General features: G+C 67.0%; 1 protein-coding gene and 1 long non-coding RNA gene across 7 annotated transcripts; one reads left to right on the top strand and one right to left on the bottom strand.

The window, feature by feature from the left end:
• Nucleotides 1-3,997: 3,997 nt before the first annotated feature.
• On the bottom strand, nt 3,998-24,841 carry ASPG (asparaginase). 6 transcript variants are annotated; one of them, XM_059374116.1, is made up of 17 exons: nt 24,597-24,841; nt 19,766-19,874; nt 19,520-19,627; nt 19,022-19,133; nt 16,945-17,069; nt 16,567-16,690; nt 15,182-15,308; nt 12,879-12,991; nt 11,451-11,633; nt 11,248-11,361; nt 10,607-10,723; nt 9,393-9,488; nt 9,018-9,181; nt 7,154-7,240; nt 5,185-5,284; nt 4,849-4,929; nt 3,998-4,605 (listed from the first exon to the last, which is right to left on the bottom strand). In XM_059374116.1, the coding sequence occupies exons 1-17, from the start codon at nt 24,676-24,678 to the stop codon at nt 4,594-4,596; spliced, it is 1,854 nt and encodes a 617-aa protein (XP_059230099.1). In that variant the 5' UTR covers nt 24,679-24,841; the 3' UTR covers nt 3,998-4,593. The 6 variants fall into 6 exon arrangements, with proteins under 6 accessions (XP_059230099.1, XP_059230102.1, XP_059230098.1 ...); XM_059374115.1 differs by lacking the exon at nt 3,998-4,605 and adding an exon at nt 7,593-7,765 and having other exon boundaries at nt 16,551-16,634; nt 16,944-17,069; XM_059374114.1 differs by lacking the exon at nt 3,998-4,605 and adding an exon at nt 7,593-7,765.
• LOC132000304 (uncharacterized) lies at nt 17,077-21,756 on the top strand. The gene is made up of 2 exons (XR_009399243.1): nt 17,077-18,185; nt 20,171-21,756. It is a non-coding gene; the product is annotated as an uncharacterized LOC132000304 (long non-coding RNA).
• Nucleotides 24,842-25,449: the final 608 nt, after the last annotated feature.

Raw genomic sequence — 25,449 nt, 5'->3', positions numbered from 1 at the left:
GGAATGCGACCGCGCCGCGCTGGCCCGACCGGTTTTTCCGGGCCAGGCGGCTCCCGGGCCGGCGGGTCGCGCGGCGGGTCGTCCGCGGCCCGGGTACCTGCTCGGCGCGCCCGCGCGGGGGTGGCCCTGACTCACCGGCCGCCCGGCCCCGCCCGGCGTCCCCGCCTCCAGCGCCCGGCCGGGGCGCACCTGGGCTCCGCGCTCCGGGCCCCGCGACCACGCCCGCTCCGTCGGGCCTGGGACCCGGGCGCCCAGACTCACCGCGGGGGGCGAGGGGGGATGACACCGGCCGAGCTGGTCCGCCCGGTGGCCCGGACAGGTGCGGGCGGCCCAGAGCCGGCAGGAGCCCGAGCCGCGTGCACGCCCCCGGGTGGGGAGGGGGAGGACGCGGGCCGGACCCGCCCCTCGAGGCCCCGCTCACTTCAAAGGGAGCTTCGTGGGAGGGGGAACAAAGAGAAAGTGAAACTAGACGGAGGCCGGAGGCAGGGAAGGAACGCGTCCAGCCGGTTCCTGGTTCTCAGACCCGGCTCTTCTCAGAGGGTGAGGAGGGGGGCCCGGAACCCTCACGCCCCCCACCACCAGGGCCCACTCTGGGAGCCCCATGCTGCTCCCATCCCCCACACAGGCCACCAGCCCTCGCCATGCCCCCGCGCCCCCAGCGTGAGTCACCCAGCCCCATGCGCTCTGGCCTGCCCACTTAGTCACCTGGAGATGCTGGGGGCCCGCCAGCTGCGGCCTCCGGGAGATCTTCCAGGGAGCTGCCCGCTGCGGGCAGATGGGGGCTAATGGGGGCTTCAGCTTTAGGAAAGAAAGTTTGGAGAGAGGTGTTGCTTAAGTCCCCAGCCCTCACTCTGAGCCCCTGGTGTGGCAGGTCAGACTCACTCAGCTAGGTTCAGGATGGTCACGCGCGGGACACACACACACGCACACCCAGCCCCCAAGACCAGTGTCTGCATAACCCGGGGGCCCCCACCCCCACTGACCCCAGCTAGGACACAGCCACCAAGTTATGACAGACATAAGGCATTTCCACACACTGTGTGGTTCGCCTGTCACAACCCTGCCACGTGAGTGGCAGAAGTTTTATTCTTTGCATTTTGCCGTGGGAGACACCGGCTCACAGAGGGGCCACCACTTGTCAGAGTCCGAAAGCTCTCCCGCCGCACACCCCTGCTGACTCCGAGGGCCTGGGCGTCTGTGCTGGGGGATGGCATGGAGGACACAGAGGCCTGTGACCGAGGAACAGGAGTGGACCCTGTCATTTCTTCCCATCACCATCACCACGGGGGTGGGAGGAGCCCACCTGTCCTGTCCCCAGCTCCCTGTCCGTCGGGGGCAGCCCCCTCCCTACATACTCCGCCCCCCCATGCCCCCTCCTCGTCCAGCAAAGCTGGGTCACGGTGTCCCGCATCCGAGGGGGCTGGGGAGGGAAGGGTGACAAGTCCTTGAAGCTGTGGCTCCCACTTGAGGTGTGCCCAGCCAGGGAATGTCCTGCCGTGAAGTCAGGCAAGCTGCCGCTGGGAGCGGGGTGACCTGGGGGCCCGACTGAGAAGTCTGACTTTATGATGGAAGATACTGGGTAAACACAGACAGTGGCCTAAGGGAGAGACAGAGAGAAATATTTCCCAGAGATAAGCCTGGGATCCCGGTGATCTGAGGGGCCACTGGGAGCCAGGCCTCCCCCGGGGGGTGAGGTGTGAGCAGAGCGGCTCCCCAAGGAGTCGGGGTCCTCCGAGACCCCACGGGCTCACAGTGCCTCCCACGTCCACCCAGCCCGTGCCCCGCCTAGCCTTGCACACCGGCCCCATGCCGTGTCCCCCGGGGGCACTTTCCAGAGGTGGGGGGGGCTGCCCCAGGGCCAGGCCCATGTACCAACATGCAACCCTGAGCACAGGACTGGCCCTTAGCTTTTTCAGCTGTGGAATGAGAAGGAAGATGAACCAGTGAGCCCTCGGGAGTGTAGCGGGGCCGTGAAGAGCCAGTGCGTGGCAAAAGGCGAGCCTCTACCATTGACCCGTGTGGCTGTTTCTCCTCATGTGTTGTGCTTGGGGACCAAGGGGACCGGCCATTTACTGCCTTGTTGCCACTCCGTGCTTCTCAGAGGAGCTGACGTACAGACGCAGACTGGCCTCTTGCCAAGGTACAGAACAGCTCTGCGCAAGTTTCCAGACGTGCACCTGTGACTTTGCACAGCTTTCCAAGAGACACATCCCGTCCAGAAACTGCCCCTTGTCGGGCTCTGTGTCCCACAAGAGTGTGCAGGGGCCCAAGAATGGGGACCTCCCCCCACTGCAAAATCTGGCGGGGCGCTCCCCCAACCTGCCTGGCCGTGGAAGCTTCCCACCCACCGTCCGTCACCCACTTGGGGAAAGTGAGATGAACGTGTGCTCTCCATGGGACACCCAGGACCCAGCTGGACCTTCTACCCGGCGGGGTCCTCATCCCGGGGTGCCATGGGACCATTTACCCCAGCAGGGTCCTCGTCCTGGGGACCCGTGGGACTGTCTACACCTGACACTTGCTCTGGGAGGGTGCTGCCTTGTGGACTGACGTGAGCCCCCACAGCTTTCACGATGTGGTGCTCTTCGGGGTCTGAGAGAAGCGCTGAGTCCTGAGTGGCCGTGAGCAGCAGGCTCTGCCCCAACCCCTGGCAAGTAGAGCCCAAGGGCTGGGTGCTTCCAGGGAGCTGTAGGGGTTTGGGGACAGAGAAGACATGGCGGGGGAGTGGGGCAGGGCTGCTTTACCACTTCGGGAGCTGAGTGGCGGCCTCCTCCCTCCTCTACTCCACGAGGCTCCCATCCAACCGTCCTGCCCCCCCCCCCACCGGCAGCCACCCCTCTGACCGCCAAGCCCGGAGCCCCCTTCCTCCCCCATCCCCCCACTCATGGGGCCTTCATCAGGGTGTGGGGCAAAGGCTCCTCGGGCCCGGCCATGCTTATGTGGTGCTCCCTGGTTGTGCAAGGCCAGGCACACCCGTGTCTGGGCGAGAATCTGGAAGGCTGCCAGCCAAGGTGCCAGCCTGGGCCTGGGAACCAGGCGGAGGAGCCCGGGGGTGCAGGCAGAGCCACCCCCAGCCCGGCCCACCCGGGAGAGGTCCCAGCTACACTGTGGGTGCTAAGGGCAGGCTCTTGGGGGTCACACTTGTGGCCAACATCGGCAGGGCCCATACCCTCAGGCTGGGCGCAGCTCTCCCAAGCCTCCAACCCAGGGGACAGACAGACAGATGGACAGATGGATGGGAATCGTTACATGGGCAGTGGTGGAGAACCTGGATGGAGGTACCCCCCACCCCCTATGCCCCTCCCTCCCCCCACACTCCCCATGCTCAGCCAGGAGGGGTCAGGAACCATGTTGGGGCAGGGGGTGGGGGGCAGGGCAGGCTGCCACCCAGGGAGCTCTTGCCCCACTGGACTGCGTATAGTTTGGACGGAGAATCAGCCAGGGGGCCAAACACCGGATTTCAGCCCCAGCCAGGTCTCTGACGAGGCTCGGGGCTGTCCAACCCGCCTTAGAGAACCCCCCCCACCGCCCGCGAGGCTGTCACAACCAGGCACCTAGGGCAGGCACAGGTCACCCCCTCATGCCTCTCCAGGTAGGGGCCTTGGGCACAAGGGGCTGGACTAAACCCCACCCAGCAGGCGGCCAGCCACTGGGAGGGGCCGGGAGGACCAGAGAGACGGGATGGTCCAGTCTGTACAGGGGGAGTCGAGCAGAGGCAGTGTGGGTGGGGGCTGCCTGGAGGAAGGCGCTTCAAGCTTTGAGAAGGTGAGGATCAGACAAAGGCGATGGGGCAGGGGTCGTCTGGAGGAGGGAGCAGCCTGCACAAACCCGGGGAGGCAGAACAGCGGTGCAGGGCTGGAGAACACACCCCTCGCTCTGGCCTGGGAAGGGCTGGCTGGGTGTCCCTCACCCTCAGGCTGCCCTCTGCAGAGCCTGGGCACAAGTCCCCACCCATACCCATAGTCCTGGGACCCAGAAGGACCCACCAGAGCTGGGCTTCCAGACCTAGGGAGGGGTCCCCAGAGAGATTTTATTACCACTCTGCCCAACAAAATCTTCAGTCTGGGAAGCAGAGGGAAGCAGTCCCAGCAGTGGGGACACATCACAGAGTCCGGGGGGGGGGGGGGGGGCTGTGATCCTCCAGCAGGCCCGATCTGTGCTGCAGCACGACGGCTTCAGGCTAGACACTAGGCAGCACTTCCTGAAAATGGGCCGCCTCCCGAGACTGCTCCCGTGCAGCACAGGTAGCGTATGGGGGAGGGGCAGGGAGACAAGCCCGGGCACCTCACCAGTAGGGCCCAGCCCTTCCCAGGGAGGGACCGGAGGATCGGAGCAAATCCGGTGACTTGAGAACCTGCGGGGTGGTCAGACGATGGAGTGGGGGAAGGAGGTGTGAGCTGGGGACTTGGCCCATCTACCCTGGGAATCACGGGGGAGCGCTGGGCCAAGGGGTCCCCATGTGGGGAACTGGCCCTGTGGGATAGGGTGGGGTCAGGGCAGGCAGGACGTAAAGTAGAAGGATCTGAGGTCCCCTCCGGGCTCTAGGAACCTCCTAGCCGTGGCTGGGGCCTTCCAGCGCCGTGAGAGCGTGCATCACAGTGTGGCCTGATAGGACAGAAGACAGGAGGTGTGAGCTTGACCCTGCCTACGGGAAGCCCTCCCTGACTGCTCCCTTCAGGCACACAATGTGTGCCCCATCTACAGAAAGAGATCTGCAGGCCTAACTGGCTGACTCATCTTGCCCTCCTCTGGTTCCATCCCCAGGACAAGCCCTTAGACATGTTCCCTAAGCCAGAGCCCAGTAGCGTGGGGAAGCCTTCAGTCCTGTGCGGAGCAGAGGGAACTTACTGGGCCTGGGGCCTGGGCACCGGCCCCACCCTCGAGGTTCTGCAGGAAGGTCACCACTTCCAGGTTCCCGGCTGCTTCTGCCTGTGGGAGGGAGCATGTGACCAGCAGCCAGGCCCCTGAGCCCCCTGCCACCTGCCACCCGCCAGGATACCTTCCCTGGCTCTGACTCCTCTCCCCACAGCTCTGGTTTCAGGGAGGGGCCTAGGACGGGAAGGGAGAGCAGGACTGTGGGCACTGGGTGTAGGGGCTGGAGGAGGGGGAGCCAATGGGACTATCAGGAGGCCTTCCAGGAAGAGGTGGCCTAGGAGAGGGCAGCGGGGGCTCGGGGGCACTCACAATACGCAGGGCGCTGCGCCCGTCGTAGCCTGGGCTGCTCAGGTCAGCCCCCGCCTGCCACCACGATCGAAGGCCTTCGAGGTCTGCCCTGGCCGCCAGCCTGGGAGAGGGAGCAGAGCAGGACGAGCTGTCAGGGCCCCGGGACCCGCCACAAAGGCAGCCCCACCCAGCACCCCAGCAGTGGCTCGGGCCAGCAGGGCCAGAGTGTGGGTCCACTGCGGGTGAGCCAGTGGCCTGGAGGCTGGGTTCACCCCGCAGGGGGAGCCGTGACTCAGGTCAAGGACACACACACACGCACACGCACACGCACTCACACAAGCACACACACGCACGTGCGCCACCCCACAAGGAGGGCCACTCGCCAGCTTCCTATTTCACAACACAGCCCTCTGGGGCGGGGTCCGCAGAGGCCGGAGGGAGGGAAGTCTGCGAGGAGATGGCGCGGGGGGCCTGGAAGGAGCAGGCGGCGTGGCGGCAGGACTGGCTGGGAGAAGGACCCGGCCCACCTGCCCTCGCCAGGGTCCTGCTCGCCTCACACCCTCTCAGGGGAGCCCACTCCCCACCCACGGGCCAGGTGGGGCAGCTGTGCTGGCCAGGGCTGCGGCACCCGTGGGCGGGCTATCCCACAGAAGGGACCTCGGAGACTCCCTCCTGGTCAGCCCCCACAGGGGCACCGAGTGATTTCTGGGGTGAATCATGCAGGATGACACGGCCAGCCCCTCCCAGACCTGTCGCCAGCCTCCCCTGCCACCTCCCACACACTGGCCTCCCTGGGCCCCCAGATCCAGCCAGGCAGCCCAGGGTGGACACGCCCTCCCCTGGGCAGAGTCCTGGATGCCCTGGGACCTGGCTGCCACCGCCCTTCTCGGCCTGTGTCCCCACCTGTCCCTGGAGCCAATGAGGCCAGCCCCTGGGGCAGCACTACCCGGAGCCAAGCCTAGAAGTCCCTCCAGAGCCGGGGCCCCTCCCTCCCTGGCGAGGCCCTAACACCCCAGCGCTTCTGAGAGCTCACCGTGCCCCCGCAAGCCGGGAAGGGTGGGAGCTGGGTTGGCCAGCAGGGTTTGTCCCCCTGGGGACACTGAATGTCAGGGAGGGAAGGCCTGAGGCTGGGGGCCAGCGGGGTCTCTCCACCCCACCCCATATCTACGCCTGGGACCCCCAGGGTCGGCCGAGGCCAGCACCAAGGAATGGGGGTAGGGGAGGCACTGGCCAGTGGGGACGAGAGGGCCAGGGCTTCGGCGACTACTTGTGGGTAGACCGTGCACACACCCCTCTCCCCCGCCCGTCAGCCTGAGAGCCACGGTCCACACCCCTCCCCAGGCTTGGGGGCTCTGCCTTTCAGGGCTGCGGACCTGGGCTGCCTCCAGCGCCGCACCCTCCTGTCTCTGCTTCCCCACGGCCCCCCTCGGCACCTGGCCCCAGCTCGGGGGCAGCTGACAGGTGGCACGGAGAGACCCCAGGCAGAGCCACGGCAGCAGCCCGGGGATGGGGTGCCAGCGGATGGAGCAGGAAGCGGGGCTCCGCAGCCCCCGTGTTCCGGCCCACCCATGGCCAACACGCTGGCTGGAGACCTCCAGGACCCCGACTCCCCACTAGCCCAGGCCACCCAGGCCTGCCCGGGGGTCCCTCAGGGCACCTGTGAGTCCGAGCCCTGCCAGCCCCTGGCCGTGGTGGGCTGGGGCGGGGCCGCGGCTGCCCATGGGCCCCGGCTGGCGGCGGTGGGGACCAGGCCCCACTACCGCGAGGCCTGCGCCGGGGAGGACAGGGACTCAGCAGACCTGTCGCCTGGCTGCAAGTGGGTGATGGCTCTCCTCCCCCAGCCACCCCAGCCTCCAGGGCAGACTCCAGCGGCCGGGCGGGCACGGGGTAGGCCCGCCTCGTCTGAAGCCCCCCACCCGGCTGACGGCCCTTCCCGAAGGCCCTCCCCCTCCCACCTGCCCCAGAAGCCCAGGTGCCCCGGTGCCCTTACCTGCACAGCTCTGTCCCCGCGTCCTCCAGCTCCTGGGGGGACAGGCAGGCCCCAGCTGCCCGCAGCAGCTCAATGACACCCCGATGCCTGTCACAAAACACAGCGTGCAGACCGCACTGACCGCCTGCCCGGCAGCCGCCGCTCAGCACGGCAGCGACTCCCCCGCCAGCCCCCCGCCCCGGGCTCTGAACCAGTGCGGCTCCCCCCGCCCCGCCCCACCCCCTCCCTGGCAGCCCAGGGCAATGTCCCTTCCCACATCTGGGAAGCTTCTGGGACTTTCTGGGTCTGCAGGGTGGAGCCGGGTCTGAGGTACCCCAGCACCCTGCCCACGCTGGGGCCTCAGCCCTGACCCAGCCGCTCCTCTACCCACAGGAGGCCTTGGCCACAGGCCCCCCCAGTCCCCATCCTAAGAGCCCCACGCACTGCCCACCGCACACACCCGCTGCAGTCAAGGCTGGGCCTGGGGAAGCAGAGTCAGCTGGGCCTGCGCTCTGCCCTTGGAGGGGGGCAGGGATGAGACACTGACAGACGTGAACCGGAAGGTCCCAGAGCAGGCCCCGACGTCTGTGGGTTTCCAGAGGCCGACTGGCCTGGGCCAGGCCTGGAGCCACCCTGGAGTGGGATGGGGATGTGTGGTGGGGGCAGGGCCGGGGTGGGGGCTTGGGGAGTGGGGGAGCAAGTGGGCAGAGCAAGGGAACAGAACGTGCAGACGCGGTCTCAGCAGAATCGCTGCCTGGCCCCTTCCCCCGCAGTGGCCTTGTACTGTAAATTGCATGGTCACCCCCTTTTAGGAAGCCTGGGGAGGAGGGTGGGGTCCCCCAGGTCTTGCCCTCCCCGCCCGGAAGAGCTCTCCAGGGCACAGCAGGTCCAGGCCCGGGAGTGAGGCCAGGAGAGTGAGGCTGGGAGACCGGTTTGGGGGGTGCTGTGGGGGGGGGGGGGGGGGGGGGGGGGGGGGGGGGCGGGACCGGGACTGGGACGGTGAGCTCATCACTCTCGACCCACGCCTAAGGACTCACAGCCTGGAATCTGCACCCAGATCACTCCAGCCCCACACCCCCACCCTGGGAACCCCCGGCGCCGCGCTCACAGCCCAGTCAAGAGGGAGCTACCCGCCCTGCTCTTCACCGGGATGACGTGCCCACCCCAGGGCGCACAGTGCCGGGGCACCCAGGACTGAATCGAGCCCGACAGTCGGGCCACCCCAGGTTCACGCACCCCCAGCCTCTCTCTGCGAGACTTGCCCACACTCCCTAGGATGGAGAAGCAGGGGCATCTGGAGCCTGGGCAGACCCTAAGTCAGCCAACCAAGGGCTGAACACGAGGGCCGTGGCCCGCCCCCCAGACACACACACGTGAGCTCACACACCCGTGTTCACGTGTGCCCTCCCACACTCCGCACCGATACTGCTCTGGGCTCCTGGAGGGGCCCCACTCCACCCACAAGGTCTTCCCAGCAAGTTCCAGACCCCGTTCAGATAGAAGTCCCTAGAATATTGAGCTATGCTCCCTCCGAGCCCTGCCCACCGCGCGGCCACCTGCTCTGAGCTTCCACTATCAGCCAGAGCGGTAAGGCCCAGCCCTCGGAGAGACGCCAGGCAGGACGAGGGGGCGGGGGGAGCCGGGGACATCTTCAGGCCCGGGTGCCTGTCCTTCCAGCCCCCTGCTGGCTGCCCGCCCAGGCCCTGTGCCCAGCCGGGCCGGGGGTGGGTAAGGCTCTAGGAAGCAGATGTCCTTGGCCCTGCCGGGCTCTCCTGAGCAAGCTGGTTCACCACAGGCAAACCAGCAGCCGTCCTATGTCGGCCTGCCCCAGACTCACCCAATGGGACCCCCAGCCTGCATGCCCACTGTGGGGAGCCCCCAGTACCTGCCCTTCACGGCCAGCAGCAGAGGGCTGTGTCCGTCCTCGTCTTGGGGGCCCACGTCCACCCCTCTCCGCAGCAGCATGGTGACCGCCCCAGACTGGCCTCCCCGGGCGGCCGCGTGCAGAGGAGTTTGACCGTTAAAGTTCTCTAGGCTCAGGTCACTGCCCTGGGGTGACACAAAGGCTTGTCACCTCCTGAGGGAGGGCTGGGCAGGGTCAGGTAGGCCAGGAAGAGGGGATGGGAAGGGTCAGGGTGTCCCCCCAGAAGCAGGGCCTGGCAGAGCAGGGCCCCAGGCCAAGGCTGTCCTGTGGCCCCCACCCCTGCCGGGGGACTGGTGTAGCTGGGGCTGGTCCCCAAGGAGGGGGCAGGGGCCTCACCAGGTCCCCAAGCGCCTGCAGCACCTCCAGGTCACCGGCATGGGCTGCAGCACAGGCCAGGCTAGGCAGCAGGGCCTCCCGTATGGCGTCAGCCTCCTGGGTAGAGAGAGCGGCACCCTGGAGTCTTTGGCTCGTGTCTGCCCCTGGGGAACCCGGGACCACGGTCTGGATCCGTCCTTCTGGGCCGTGCGCCCAAGGGCGGGCCACCCCCCCCCCCCCCCCCCCCACCCCCGCTAAGATGTGATTCCTTGGCGGTAGCCTCCACCAATGAGGGGGCAGAGACAGACTCACGACAAGACACCCGCTTTGGGGAGCACAGGAAGGGGTGCCTGGTCCCCTCACCTGGAAAGAAGGGCGTACCTCCCAGGGCAGAGCTCCTACACGCTGCCTGCCCCTAGCCCTGGGGGTGCTGTGGGTCATCGAGGAGCTCCACAACACGCCAGAGGGTTGGGAGTGCCAACGGAGTCCCTGCAGGCCGCCTGGGAAGCAGCCCGGCCTGCCCTCAGCCCAGCACCCCCAGCGCGGCCAGATCACGATGGCAGGATCCGTGATGGGTCCCGCAGACGGGAAACTGACACATGCGGCATAACCCGGGGAGCACTGGGACGCCAGGCCTAGATGTCTCGCCCAGAGGTGGCCGTGTGCTGGGTCACTGCTGTGGGCCTAGCCCGGCCTCAACCCCAGACCCTGGGCCCTCAAGTGTGACCCCAGCTCCCCTGCTGCTTCCAGGTCTGGGCTCCTGGCTGGGAGGGTGGAGGGGCTGCACCCGCAGGCCCAGGAAGACCCCAGCCCCCTCTCCTTCCAGCACCGGACAGACAGTGTACCCACCCCGCAGGCTGCCCCCCAGAGCCGCACCGCGCCTGGGGCCAAGACCAGCAGGCGGCAGGCCCTGCACAGCCGCGTGCAGCCGCCAGACGCCCCTTGTGCCCCGCTGGTGACAGGGCCACATTCCGCTTGCTGTCCATGTGCTGCGAGGTCTCCACTCAGTTGTTTTGGCCGCTGCCGCCAGGCGCCGCTCCCGCCTGACCCCTGAATCCTGGCAAGTCATCTCTGCCGAGCACCCAAGCCCTCCACCCAGGCCCAGAACCAGGCCATGCCTGGCCATCTCCTGCTTGGGCGGCAGTGGCGGGTGCGGTGGGTGTGGCTGGCGTGACCCCGCCCCCAGGCCCCGCCCCCAGGCCCCGTGCACGTGGCCCGCACACACTGGGCAGTACCTGGCTGAGAGTGAGGAGTTGGGCAGCCCCCCGGCCCAGCACGCTGCTACTCAGTGAGGGCCGGCGCTCGGCCCCCGTGGGCAGTGTCATCTCGCCCCGAAGGTCCCTGGCCAGCAGCTGGGGGCGGAGAACACAGCAAGCCGGGGATGCTTGGAGCCCAGGAGCCCACCGACCAACCCCCAGGACCAGGCACCCCCAGGGCAGGCGGTGAGCCCGAAACCCCTCAGCGCAGTCCCCATCCCCCAGGCCCAGGCTTGACCCCAGCCAAGTCCCTGCAGGCTCACACACTCTCCACTGCCCCAGCCCCACCTCTCCCAAGGACCCTGTGGCCTCTGGCAAGGCTGGCTGCCTCTGAGGTGGCCCCTAGGAAGGCTGGAGGATGGGGGCCATCCTGAGCAGTGCCAGAGCACAACTCCCCGAGACAGCGGGAGAGCAGTGGTCTGAGCGGGGGTTAGCAAGGGCTGGTGGGTGCCCAGGCCTCAGAGCTGGTGCTTTCCCCCGACGGGGAGACCCTGCCTTTCTTCCTTTCCGAGCCAGGCACACACCCCGCTGGGCTGGCCCCGCCAGCTGCCCAGTCGCACCCTCACATGCCCTTGGGAGCCCTGTGACCCCTGCCCCCACACCCACAGCCCGAGGGGCACCTCTTTCCTGTCGTCCAGGGTTAGCCCAGGGTGGCCCAGCACGTAGGAGAGCTTGGCCAGGGCGGCCTCCGACGTCATGTCGAAGCCAGAGACAATGCCGGCGCCCGCCATGGCCTGTGGGGAAAGGGGTGTGAGCAGGAGATGGGGCGCAGGGTCACAGGGCCTGGGCCCTCCCCCTCCAGCTGCCGGCTCCCTGCCCCCACCATGCCAGCTGCGTAGTCAGAGGTCACGGCCCCCTGCAGGCAGTGGGAACAGTTGAGGATGATGAGGCCCCGCTCGGCCGCAGCCTGGAGCTCCCGCAGCAGGTCTGGCTTGGTGGGCCCGTTCCCCGAGCCGAAGGTCTCCATGACCACGCCCTTCAGTGGGGGCTGCAGGAAGGCCCGGACCTGTGGGGCCGGGAGGCGGGTAAGGCGGGCCTTGGCCTCCTGCTCCAGCAGTGGAAACCCCAGGCTTGTCCTGCACCATCGCTCGGTGGCAGAAGCAGCCCGGTCTCGCGGTCCGACCCCCAGCGGGCTACACAGAGAGTCCTGAGGGTCTGCATCCCGCCTCACCGGTCAGGAGACACCTGCTCCCCTCCGAAGGCTGGACGGCCGTGGCAGGTGTGGCCACGATCAGAACGTCCCCTCCACACGGCTCCCAGCCCCATGGCCTTCACTCCAGCCCCTTCGCCCTGCCCTGTCTGAGACACAGCAGGGGATGCCCCTGGCTTGGCAGGATTTGGGGAAAGTGCCCAACACACACACAGGTTCCAAGTCAGCCAGGGGCACCGCCCCCGTCTCCTGCCCTGTGCCAAGGCTCCACTCAGAAGACAGACGACAGGGCCAGACCAGCCCTTTCCGAAGCAGGCCTCCCTCAAAATCCCGGGGGCTCCCACCCCTGCACCAGCATCTAGAGGCCGCCTGACTTAGGGAGGCCACGCAGTCTGGCCCCAGAGCCCCCAGAAGGCCTCCGACTCTGAGGGTCTCTGCCTTCAGAGGGGCCCAGGGAAGAAAGGCCATCACAGACCCCCCAGCCTGTGAGGGACTCGGAGCCCAGAGCACAAGCAGGGGTGGTGTCGAGGGGCGCGGAGAACAGGTAGCCTGGGGGCCTAGTGCTTGTGGCCCTGTCCCGGGCTCACAGGAGCACCGTCTGGCCTGACCTCAGGCCCAGTCTCTGGAAAGGCCGTGACTGTTCACTCGAACTCTAAGGCCCGTCTTTCCTACCTGGCCTTCTGCTGCGCGGGGTCCGTCTCACACACCACAGGGAGGAACGCCCGTCCTGGGCCCAGACTGAGACAAGCACGGGGACCCACAGGGAAAAGACCACCCCACCTGCCCCTAGTGCGCCTGGAGGGGATCGGGTCCCAGTTCACAGACTGTGACCCAGAGCTCAGGGGCAGCCCGCGCCAAGTCCCACCCCATGTGTGGGGACATCCCCATGAAGCCACCCCTGTCCACGAGGAAGAGGGGCCACGGACCGTCACACCACCCCTGGCTAGTGTCTGTGGCCCCAGCTCCCTGAGGGGGACCCACATCCCCGCCCTCGACTGCAGCCATTCCTGGGCAAGGAGAAGGGGCAGTGCGGGGAAGGTGATGGCATGGGAAGGCCACAGGAAGCCCAGAAAGGGTGGTGGGGCCGGGGCGGGTCCCTACCAAGGCTGCGGGGATCCCGGGGTAGAGGCGCAGCAGGCCCACGTCGCGCTCCATGCTGCTGTGCACCACCAGCCGGGCCTTCCCTCGGGCCTTCCGCACGAGCTCCCGGTTGACTGTGGGGGCAGAGGTGCACGTGGGGGACGTGCGGGCCACCGGCCGGCCAGGACCCTTGGCCCGGCTCTCCAGCCCCGCTCCCGATACACACCCTGCCCACCGTCCGCGCAGTCCCGGGCGGGGTGCAGCCGCAGCCTGTGCACCGAGCCTGGGCGGCGAGGAGGCCCCACGGGGACGCGGGCGCCCGGGTCTTGCAGCCCGACCGAACGCAAGTGTGCAGGGGAGGGGAGGGGGAGGAGAGGCGTTCCCGGACCAGGAACAGCGCGCGCGGGCTTGGAAGCGCAGCGGCCAAACCCCAAGTGGCATGTCGTCTGGGGTCCCGGGAGAGGCCAGACCACCCAGCCTCTCCTGCCCCGGACCGGGCACGCACCTCGCCCACAGCCCAGCAAGTCAAAGAATGAGCGAGTGAATGAAGAAAGGATGCGTCAGCTCTGGGGGAAGAAAGCCTCCCTCTGGCGCACCCTGAACACTTGAAGGCCAACCCCCCAGACCCTGGAAAGTGAGGGGTCCGTGCCCTTCCACGCACTGGCCCCCCAGAAAGCCAGTGTCCCTAGAGGTCAGAAGGTCACTGTTCCGCCAGGACACAGGCAGCAGAGCCCTCCCCAACTTCCTGCATCCTCCCAGCCCTCAGGAGCCCCAGGCCCAGCCCAGGACCCCACACTCTCAATCCCGGGCACAAGCCAGCCCTGATGGGGCAGAGGCCGGGCACTGATGGCCCTGCGGGCTCCAACCACTGAAGCCTATCCGAGGTAGCAGCTACCATGTCCAGCACGGGGGAACGCAGGCCCAGAGTGGGGAAGGGCCACCGAGGCCACCATCCTGTGTGCAGAGCCAGGACCAGAGTGGTGGGGAGAGGCGTCTCCAGGAGCCCCCGGCCAACGGCTCCTCCCCACCCCCACCCAGGGGGGTGTAAGCCTACAGGCCTCCCGCTGTTGCTACCAGAGCAATTCACATGTGATAATAAGCCAGGGAACATTCCAGACACACGCTGCCCTCTCGCGCTGGATCCAAGGGAACTTGGGGGGATGGGTGGCAGGAGGGAGCCCACGGCATCCATCAGCAGCCAGGGGCGTCCTTAAATTTAGGGCCATGTGCCCCATCTGGGCGCGCAGATAAGCCGGGGCTGGGGGCGTGCTGCCAGCACGCAGGAATTATGACTGCAGGGGGGTCACAAACACAAAGAGAGCCCACGCTCCTCTCCCTGCGGGCTTGGACCACGCGCCTGAGAGCCCATGGGGCCCCCGGTCCGTCCCTCCCGGGGGCCGAGTCGGAGGAGGAACGGCAGCATGGGGCGCACCGAGCCGGCTCCCTGCGCCAACACTCACCAACACTCACCAACACCCCCCACCCCAACACTCAGTGCGGGAGACTGAGCTGTCCTCTGCACAGAAGGCCCCCAGGCTCTGTGTGTCCCTCCAGCGCCGCCGACCCCCCAAGCCCCTGTCTACGATGGCCTCGCAGAAGGAAGTAACGAGAAGTGATGACTAAGGAGAGGACGGCTCGGCTGGCCGGGTGGGCGGGGTCCTCCTCGGCCACCCCCAGCAGGAGAGTGGGGCGCGGGGAGCCCCTCTGAACCCAGGCATCGTCCCCTCCCCCGCCCTCCTCGCTGCCCCCAACCCCAAGGCCTCCTCCCTCAGGGCCTGCCTCAGTGCGGCCCATGCCCTGTGGTCTGCCCAGGGCCCAGACAGAGCCCTGCCCTCCCCAGGGAGCTGCGCCCCGCCTGCCGGCCGGGGCATCCCCAAAGCTCCACTCCTGAGCCCCGCAGGGAGCCAGGCAGGGAGAGCAGCCGCCCATCCTTCCGTCCTCACCAGGGCTGGAGGGGCTCAGCGCTGCCAACCCCACCCCCGCCACGGAAAGGAGGCCAACCTGGTGCCCCCCACTCACACCCACACCCTCTCCTCAGGGCGCCCTCCGCAAGCAGGTGGGGCCCCGCCAGCGTCCGGAGCCCCAGCCATTCCCCAGGCCCTGAGCTGGGACTACCTGCTCCGACACCCCACCTCGGTGGGCCACGCAGGCCGCCGGCTCGGAGCAGCCCCTGACTTCCCCTCCCAGGGCAGAACAGAGCACTGTCCTCGCCCCCGGTTCAGGGGGTCCTCCGCAGCCCCAGACACAGGTTCCCAGCCCTGCTCCCTGCAGAAATCCCAGGGCAGGAGCCCTCACCCACTGGCCCCACTCCCTGCCTGGCTTACTTGTGACATCGGTGCCCATGACGGCCAGAGGGGGCAGGTGGGGGGAGCAGAAGGCTGCGAACCTGCGCGAGTCCACCTTGGTCACTCGGTTGCCCCGAAACAGCTGATTCTGGAAGAAGAGGCAAACCTGCAGGGGAGGGAGAGGCCGTGGCTCAGCCCCGGGGAGCCCCTGTGCCCTCCAGCCTGCCCCCTGCCATCGTGCCAGAGCGCTCCCTGCAAATGCCAGAGGGCTGCCCCAGCAGAGGCCTACCCCCCGCACCCCTACCCCGCAGTGGGGCAGGGGGCGGGACGTGCAAGGGGCCCTGCCCCCCTCCCCTTCCCACTTGCCCGCTGCCCCCACCGCGGCTTCCCAGGGAGCCCCCGTGAACTCAGCCCAAGGGTGCGGAGAGAGGCCTCTCCCTGGAGCGGCGGGGTCCCAGCAGGCCCTGCTCCAGAGCTCGAGTGGTGGGGGCTCTGGAGCTGCCCACCCCTGTCTTCTAGTCCCTCTAGAGCAGTTCTCCTGGGTAGGGGCAGGGGGCACAGCCACCCCACACGTGGGGGACACTGTCTCCCCAGGGTGGGTGCCCGCCTCCCAGCACGGGGTCCCCTGCAATGTGGGGGGGTGTTGTGAGGTCCCCTGTGGCCCCCGCGAAGGGGTTTGCTGAACAGGGAAAGCTAGCTGCACAGCCAGACGGGGCGGCCGACTTCTACAGAGACTGCCACGCACACACACACACAGCGTGAGCACGTGTAAGAGACGTAATCTGGGGCGCCGGGGGCTCCGTCGGTGAAGCCTCTGCCTTCGGCTCAGGGCCTGGCCGCAGGGTCCTGCGGTGGAACCCCGCACCGGGCTCCCTGCTCAGCGGGGTGTCTGCTTCTCCCTCTGCCCCACACCCCACTGGTGCATGTGTTCTCTCAAATAATAAATAAAATCTCTTTTAAAAACATTATGTATTTATTTATTTGAGAGGGAACACAAGCAGGGCAAGCAGCAGAGGTAGAAGGAGAAGCAGACCCGCCGAGCAGGGAGCCTGACGTGGGGCTCCACCCCAGGACCCTGGATCATGACCTGACCCAAAGGCAGATGCTTAACCCACGGAGCCACCCAGGCGCCCCTCAAATAATAAAATCTTAAGAAAAGAAAAAAAAGATTCATAATCTGGAAGAAAACACAGCACTCTGTTCCCAGCAGCACCTCTGGGAAGTAAAACGTGGGTGGTGTTTCCTTCTGCTCGCTTTATCTCCGGAGTTTCTCTATGATGACAGCTTAGGTCACGGGGGAGGTGAAGGCAGATCTTTCAACCCTGCAGGTCCCACCCGAGAGCCTCCCCCAACCCCTCGCCTACACTCCAGAGGCCGAGCCCCACCCCCACACCAGGGAGGGCGGTACCTCGGGGATCACGTACTGGCCCGCCATGAGCAGGGCGCCCAGCAGGTTCTCCCGGCCGTCGTTCCACAGGGCATGGATGGGCACCTGGGCGAGGAGGCCAGAGACGGGCTAAGGCTCCCGCAGCTCCCGACAGCGGCATCAGTGGGAAGCATGACAAGAGGCACAAAGTCAGGGCAGCTGGACAGGGCTGACAGCAGGCCACGCACCCACCCCGGGAGAGCAGAACCGGCACCGGCGGGACCCACGGAGCTGCCCAGCACAGCCGGCCGGCACCAACCCATGGGCGCTGCCTCTGGGAGCTACAGGGCTGAGAAAGAGGCCCGGGGTCCAGCCCGGGTTCCCCCTGTGGCCTCAGGGAGGCCCTCATGCTCCCCAGCAGGCCTGGGCCATTACCTGGGCGCCCGTGAGGATGACAGTTTTCTGCAGGTTCTCCAGCACGAAGGAGAGCACGGAGGCCGCAAAGGCCATGGTGTCCGTGCCGTGAATGACCAGGAAGCCGTCGTACTGCCCGTAGTGTCTCTGTGGGGCGCAGCAAACTCAGGCAGGCCTCCACCCGAGGAAGAGAGGAAAGGGTCCCCGGTGCAGAGGGAGGGAGGCAGGGAGGCACTGGTGGGATCTGGGCCACCGCTGGCCGGGAAAACCTCTGGAGGATCTGCGCTAGACTTCCGGCCAGCATCTCCCCCAGGTGACGGTCAGTCATGGCTCCCAAGAGCACAGGTCAGCCGGAGGGCTACACCAGGACTCAGCTCAGGACTCCTGGGGAGCCCTGTGCCATGTGACCCCTGCCTCCTGGTCTGGCAGCTGCAGGGGCCAGTGAGCTGTGAGCCCACGGTCCAGCAGGAGAGCCAGGCAAGGACATGGCAAAAGGGCACAAGGCACAGCCGGGGCTGGGAGCTGGCGGGTGATCTGGGTGGCTGGCTGGACCAGGACCCGACAAGAGGGCAGGACACTGGCAGGCAAACGTGGGGAAGAGCCCTTCCAGGTACAGCAAAGCCTAGAAGGCCTCCCAGACACGCTGGCCGCCTCTGCAATTCATCCTGTGGCCACCAACTAGAGGGCAGCCAAGGCTGGGCCTTGGAGGGTGGATGGCCCAAGCTGTGGATGCAGGGGGCACAGTTCTGGGAACCAGCGGGGCCAAACCCACCTGAGGGGAGCATCCTTCCTGGCCCATTGGAAGACCATGCCAGGCTGACCCTAACTGCGGTTGCCGAGCAGTGTGGCAGGCTGGGGCACCCTCTGCTGGCCACATGGGGCACTGCCACAGGCGGGGCCACTAGGGCCCCAAAGGCCCTTTGAGTCTGCGCGCTGGACACTGTGGCCAGGACAGCAGTCCGGGAGCTCAGCAATGCGGCCAGGCCCCAACCAGAGGACGCTGCTGGCCACACACCAGGGAGACTGCCCCAGACTATGGCCACAGACATGTCCACTGTCAGCTAACGGGCCCATTCAGGAATGTAAGGACCAGGCCCAGGACCACACACGGTCCCCCTCACAGTGAGAGGGGATGGGGCCCAGGAGGCCGCCTTCTCCCGCCCCCAGAGGCAGAAGAACACAAGCGTGGGGCGGGGGCCAGTCCCCAGCTGCCGGGAAGATGAGTGTATGCGATGAGCCTCTGAGGCTTCTTAAGAGAGGCAGGTGAGAACTGGGCCTGGAGAGGGCAGGAGGGCGAAGTAGGGGTGGGAGGGGGCAGGAGGCAGTCGGGTGGCAGGCCAGGCTTGTGCGGGAGCGGGGCTGGCGATGATGAGGTTGGGCAGAGCAGAGAGGAAAGCTGACGAGGGGGGTCTGGCACCAGGTAAGGGGTCCGCACTGGGTGCTGTAAACCAGAGAACTGCACAGGGTTCTCTACCTTTTATGGGCCCCAAATCCACTAAGTCCCTGCCTTCAGGGCGGGTGGGGTGAACGGGAGGGGGGACGGGGGGGCATGGAGCCTGTCAACCTGCAGGGAAGCACACAGCATCCCAGCCCAGGACACGAACCAGGACAGCCGTCTGGGACATTCCCCCACGGGAAAGGAGACATGGCCCTCGCTGCCCATCCTCTGCTTGTACAGGGGACAGGGCCTGAGATGTAACCTGAGGGTCCAGCACTTTCCTAAAACTGTCATTTCCTGATGCTCCCAAGTCTCAGGCCAGGCGAGCAGACCCCACCTCCCCAGACCCCAAGGGGAGTGCTTCTGAAGCCCCAGCCACGCCCAGCCAACCAGCCCCGCCCATACCCACCCACCCACCCAGTATACTCAGCTCCACCCACTCCTAGCCACGCCCAGACCCTCAGCCCCTCCCAGTACATACAGCCCCACCTACACTCCTAGCCACGCCCACTCGCAGCTCCCCCAGTACACAAGCCCCACCTTCCCAGCCCCGCCCAGTACACTCAGCTCCACCCACACTCCTAGCCACGCCCACTCGCAGCCCCGCCCAGTACACACAGCCCCACCCACACTCCCAGCCACGTCCACACTCCTCAACTACCTGGATGGTCTGAGCGATCTGAACCCACTCAGTGATGGTCATGTCACTGGAGTCAAAGAGGGGCTGGCACTCCAGCACCGTGTAGATGACTCTCTGGTCGGGGCTGGCGGGCCTGCGGGAGGCAGAACAAGGACTCCCGCTCTGCCCCCTGCTTCCCTGGCCAGCTCTGCTCCCCCCACCCCACCCTGCCGACCCCTGCACCAGGGACTTCTCAGTGGGCTCCATATATCCAGTGTCTTGGCATCCGGAGGACAGGGCCTGGCCTCCCCCAGGGACCTCAGTCCTCAGAAGGGTTCAAGGATGGGGCAGGACGGTCTGCGCCTCACAGCACCAGCTCTGAGAGGGAGGCTGGGGCCGCCCTCCGTGGGCCAGACAACGACCCTGGGAGGAGAAACTCCGGCAGGAGGGAGCTGGGGGACCAGGAGGGGGACTCCCCCCGCAGCCTGACAGCCGTGAAGGCAGCCTTGGCCGAGAGCTGAGAGGTAGGGGGACCCTTACACGAGGGGAGACAGCCTCCGCCTCTCTTGATGAGCTTGCATCCACATGTGCTGGGGACCCCGAGGTGGGGGAGTCCGAGGCTCACTTGAAAGGGGGCTGTCGGTGGTTCTAAAGCCAGGAAAGCGTGAAAGGACATCAGTGAGCAGCCAGGCCTGCGGGCCTTGCAGGCAGCCGTCACAGGACAGCTCTACCCCACTGACAGCCGGTGGTCATCCCCACCTGGGACCCCACGGAGCCCCCACTCACGGCAGCACCAGTGTGTCCTCCGGGAGGCCAGAGGCCCGGGCGTACTCTTCATCATGGAACATAGGCAGTGACCTCAGGACAGCGGCCAGGCCACTCCCAGGGACGAGCACTACGGGCAGAAGCCGGATTGGGGGCAGTGTGGGTCAGGGCCAGCAGCCACCGCTGACTCCTCTAGCCGCTGGCTCCTCCCTCCGCATCGGGACATCTACCTGACATGCTGGGGGCCAGGTCTGGGCAGGGCTCGGGTTTGTCGGGGGAGAAACTGGTGAGGATGGGCAGCTGCTCTGTCTGGACCGGACAGTTTCCTGGGGAGCCCGTGAGACAGCCCCAGGGGCCCTGCCAGGGGCTCTGGCCCCTCCACCCAGGGCCAGGTCACTCCGTCTGCCGCCTTTTCTCTCCGTGCAGCCCAATGGACCTCCGGATCTTCCCCCACTTCCCAGAAGGCCCACACCAGCTCCTGCTCACAGACATACGGTCGGCTCTGTCTGCAAGTCCTTGGTCCAACCCCCTTCAAGTCCAGCAGGTGTTCACCCCAGCTCGGGTTGCTACCTCCAGGAAGTCCTCCTTGATGTCCAGGCCCCCGCCCCCCCCCCCCCCCCACGCACTGCCCAGCTGCCCTTGTACCTCACTAGACCACGTGCAACCCCTCCACAACGCACGCAGTCCAGGCCCTCTGCCTGCAGCCTCGGTGTCCTAGAAACCTGCATCTAAGGCCCTGGACAGAAATGGTGTTGTGTCATGGAAGAGCCCTACTACGTTACAGGTGTGTTTCCTAGAAACAAGCCTTGGCAGAGGCTCTCAGGCTTCCAGGTCCTAACCTTTTGTTCCAGCCTGCTTCCTACCAGCACCGTGACCTTGGACAGGTCAGCTAACTTCGCTGGGCGTCTCCCACAGGCCTGGCTGTGCTGGGCCCCTCCTTGAGACACGTTCTTATCGGAAACAAGTAGGAAGCACATCTGTGCTCATCTCACACTGGCGGACGGCGAAGCGTCAGCCGGGCTGTGAGCTCACTGGGACTGTTTCCCCGCCCCAAACCCCCTCGGAGTGACCGCCTGCCCGTTAACGCCCGGGCCCCAGCTCCTGCCAATCCCCCGGCCAGCACGGGCAGACTGGCCCCATGGCTGCTCAGGGATGTGTGTGGCAGAGGGAACCCCGGTGGGGATGCACCGTGAACAACGTGCCCTCGCCTCGCACGCAGCCCCGGCAGGAGCTCCACTCACGCCTGCCACAGAAGTAAACCGTGTGGGCGAGAAGCATCAAGCCAATGGGGCCAGGCGGACAGAGGGGACATCAGCATGCGACTGCCGCGGAGGAACCGGGCAGGGAGAGGCACGGAGGCTACAGCGGTGCAGCCACGGCCAAGGAAGCGGGAAGGACGGACCCTTCCTGCCCGAGGTCAGATGCCTGCCCAGAGCAGGAGTGGGGGGCACCCTCCTGCGCACTTGATCGAACCACCCCGGGAAACATACACGACCACTTTCCACTGCAGCTCCTTGTGGTGGGTGACGCAGGGCAGTCTGCAAAGCTGAGGGTCCCACTGAGGGGCAGGTGAGGTGGGGATGCACTTGGTGTGGGTTTCATGGGACACACGTATGATGTGGGTGGTCACCTGCTGACCCTTGGAGGGGCAGTGGCTGCCAGGGACATCCTGCTTCCACAAGGTGGGGAGGGGCAGGGCTGAAGGGCCCCCCGGAAAGGACAGGACCCCGCTGTCCCACCAGCCAGGGAGCATGTGGGCAGCACAGGCCAAACTGACCCAAGGAAAGGCCTTGCTCTCCTGTTGTTCTCGGCACACAATCCTGTGGCGGCGTGGGGGCTGCTGTCCCGCCAGAACAGCACAGGGAAATGCCCAAAGATAAGGGGGCGCCGCCGTGAGAGAGCATCAGCAAGTTAATGAACAAAACAGTTTTCTGATATCCTGGCTTTTTAAAACCAGTGATTTGTTATGATTTCCTTAATCATTCCAAGTAAATGTTCACGTTGAACTCTGATTTTGTAAATCCTGTTATTTTTCTCAGCGAGGGCCCCCACACCAGGTGCCTGTAAAACCAGAATGTGGTCTCGTCCTTGGGCCCCAAAGGCAAGGGGCCGCAGCTCTGCACCCACCAAACCGCTCGTGTGCACCCTAGGACAGCAGATCCCCCTAGAACCACCTATGGCTTGGGCTCCAGACGTGAGTTTACGAGCACGTGGGACTGTTCAGGAAGGAGGGCCGGGCCGAGGGCTCAGATGCCGCAGTCTGGTGACGAGGCTCGGCGGCGGGAACTCCTGCGATCGGCCAGGCTGCCCTGGCGCTGTCGGATGCCCGGCCCCCCAAAGCTCTGCTCCCTGGGCTCTGTGTGCGAGTGCCCGCAAGGGCCGCTACGGTGGCGGCAAGCAGGGAGGGGGTCCTGGGTTCCTCGGCTGTGTGGGAGGAGGCCCCAGGTGCCGCTCAGCCTTGGGCTCGGGGTCATCATCTGCCTTCTTTTCATGGTGCCCCGTGCCGTACGACATCTTTCCTGAACCCAGAGATGGTACGGGTCAAGGGTTGTCCCCAGTGGCTACGGCCTCTGCCCTCCGCTGGCCGTCCTGACCTTGGGCAGGCTCCGACCCATGGCGCTGTGTGCCCTGCAGGCCAGAAACACCAACAGTGCCGATCCCAACAGATTTGCTGTGGCTGGCCTGCGCCCTCACCGCCCCTCGCCACCCTGCACCGCTGGAGCCCTGTCAGCAGTGCAGGGCGAGTTAATCATTGATGCGGTTCCCATCAGAACTCTGGGGAAGGGCCCGGAGTCCTGAGATCAACAACCCGGGCAGGGCTTGGAGCGGCCAGGAGCCCGGCTCCTCCACCCGCCCTCATCCTGCTCTTGCCCTGGCCTGGGGTGCAGCCCTGGTCCCCAGACACCTTTTCACTCTACAACATTTTTAGCCAGAAAAGCCAGCGGGAGATGCGTGTCCCTCAAGAACACGGAGAGCCAGTCACGCACTAGAGCAGGCCCAGGACCGTCCCTGGTCTCAGGAGCCGGGATCAGGGGTTGCATGATGCTAGAGAGCCAGCAGGGACCAGATCCCACAACTCTTCCTCCTTTGTCCTCTGGCCCGTAAGTCACGGGCTCCCTGAAGCCTTCCTGAAGGGGGAGGACTGGCAGCGCCGTGGGGCAGGGGACGGAGCAGGCCACATGAAGGCAAAGCCCCTAGCCAGGAGCGGAGAGAGGCCACTGTGGCTCGCGAGGACGAGGCACCCCTGCCTCGGACTGGAGGCCACCTGCCCCCTAGCCAGCCGCTCGGCCAGAGCTCTGAAGACCAGCGTCACTGCCAGCTAGGACAGGCTGGCCGCTCTGGACGCAAGAAGGTGCTTGGTGGCCTCACCTTCACCAGGCCAGACGGCCCCAGGCCCAGGGAAGGCTCTAAGGGATTCTGGAAGATTCCTCCCTGTAGGGAAGAAGACCCCCGACCCCCACCCCCAGGCTCTCTTTCCTGACTCAGGGTCTCTAATTCACTTTCTGAACAGGTGAGTTTGCAGCTTCTCTGACCACAAGGCCGCCCGGGAGAAGCAGGGGAGGGGGGCACAGCTGGTGGGAGGGGGCGGAGTCCGCCCTCTCTGCAGCCCAGCCCCTGGGAGCTGCGTGTTGAGCAAAAAGAACTGCAGCTGGCCCCATGCCAAGCCTGGGGGAGCAGGATGGGGGGTGGGCGCAGGGCAGCTACCACCTCTGGGCCCCATCTCCCTCCTCCCAGCCCCGCCGGCTCTCTCCCACCTCCCGGGAAGCCCCCCGACCCCGTGCCCTCCAGGGAAGCGGGGAGCCAGACGCAGGGTCCTGCCCAACGGGCACCCACAGCCCTGCGTGTTCCCGGCGCACGGCCTTTGTGACCTTCCTCACATGCTGCCACTGGTTCGGTGTCCGCCCCTCTATGGCCTGCGGGGTGGGGTGCAAGCAGCCACAGCAGCCCCTGCACGGTGGTGTCCGCCGCCCCTCCAGGCTTCAGGTCACGCACCAGCTAACCGGGTCAGAGAGGCAGAGGGCACAGCAGCCGCAGGCGGGCGGGCGGGTGGACAACCAGGTCCCTGGGCCCAAGCCCCTCCAGGACAGGGCTCTCTCTACACAGGCCTGAGTCCTGGGGCTCTGCAAGGCGGGGCCTCAAGAAATGTCCCAACTCAGTGCTGGCGTCCCAGATGGAGTAACTGGGACCGAGGGGGGCGCGGCCGGAGCCACCAGGAGCCACCAGTGGTGTCTGAGTCACCACTCCCGAGGCTGAGGGTTCGTCCTGGCCTGCCTGGACATCGGGGAACCGTCTCCCCCTCTCCCAGGAATGCCAGAATGTTCTGGATGCTGTGGGCAGCCTTCCTCTTTCTGGGCCGTGGGGGACCTCGCTGTAGGTGCTTGGCCCCCACTTAGGGCATCCTGGCTTGGGGTGGCCTGCGAGCTCCAGCACCCCCGCCCGGGCCCTCACCCCCCAGCAGCAGCCACTGCCACAGAGGCAAAGACAAGATGTGCGGCTCCCTGAAGCCCCCTGCCGCCCCTGAGCACTGCGCCGAAGTGTGTGCTCACTGCTGTCAGGAGCCCTCCCTGCGAAAGGCCAGGCGTGGTCTCACTGCCTCTGTCGCCGGAGGGGAAGGCCTGGACGGTGGAGACACACCTGCCCACCGCCCTGGCCACGGGGAAGGGGGAGGTGGTGGGGCAGAAGCCGCAGGGCCCTCGGGTGGGGGGGCGCCCCTCTGTGCTGAGGGTTCCAGCCGCAGCTGAGGGGAAGGGGGCTGAGAGCGCCCCAGAGGGCCCCCAGTGCCCGGCCCTGGCCTGAGAAAGGTCACTGGAGGTGAGAACGACCGGACCCCCACCCCAGGCCGCCGACTCACCGCCCTGCTCGCTCCGCATGCCGATCGTGCCGCCGGTGTAGATGGCCAGGAGCCGTCGCTGGGGCCCCAGGGCGCGCGCCATGCCGACCTCGGGACCAAAGGACCGACGCACCGGGACCGAGACCCAGGGGAGGAAGGGGAGGTGGCGCGGCGCGGAGGGCAGCCCGGGGAGGGGCGGGCGTCCACCTGCCGGGGGCAGTGCTTGGGCCCGAAAGCGCGGAGAGCTGTGGGGGGAGCGGCGGGCGGGCGGGGGCCGTCTGGGGCGGGGGCGGGGCTGCCGGGGCAGGGGCGGGGCTGCCGGGGCGGGGCTGCCGGGGCGGGGCTGCCGGGGCGGGGCTGCCGGGGCGGGGCTGCCGGGGCGGGGCTGGGGGCGGGGACTGCGCGACCTCGGGCCCTCCGACGGCCGACCGACAGTGGCCCCCGATGCTGGAGCGGCTGGGGCCTGAGAGACGCAAGCCAGCGCCTTACGGTTGCCTGGAGGACCCCCAGCGCAGTGGGGCCGCCCTCCCCTCCCAGGCGGGGCCCGCAGAAGCCGGTGCCGTGGCCACACCCGCGCTGCACTCCTGGGGTGGGGTAAGGCAGAGACCCCCACCGTCCACGCACACAGGTCCAGGAGGGCGGGGGGGGACCCCTCCGGGGCTAGAGGCCCGCCCCGCCGCCCCCGCACGCCCCCCTGCAGGGCACCGGAGCCTCGGGTCACGGTTCGGGTTCGGTTCCGGAGCAGGTTCATCCCCGAGGCTGGATTCCCCGAGGCCCGCATCCGGACCTCCGGCGCGGCCTGGGGGAGGGGACAGCACTGTCTCCGCGCTGCCCTCCGCCTACCCATGTGCATTCCAGGGAAGCTACTTTGAAA

This window comes from Mustela nigripes, chromosome 13 (genome assembly GCF_022355385.1).
Source record: "Mustela nigripes isolate SB6536 chromosome 13, MUSNIG.SB6536, whole genome shotgun sequence".
NCBI classification, from domain to species: domain Eukaryota; kingdom Metazoa; phylum Chordata; class Mammalia; order Carnivora; family Mustelidae; genus Mustela; species Mustela nigripes.
Note: the sequence above shows the minus strand (reverse complement) of the source record. Positions and strands in the feature narration are given on the sequence as shown.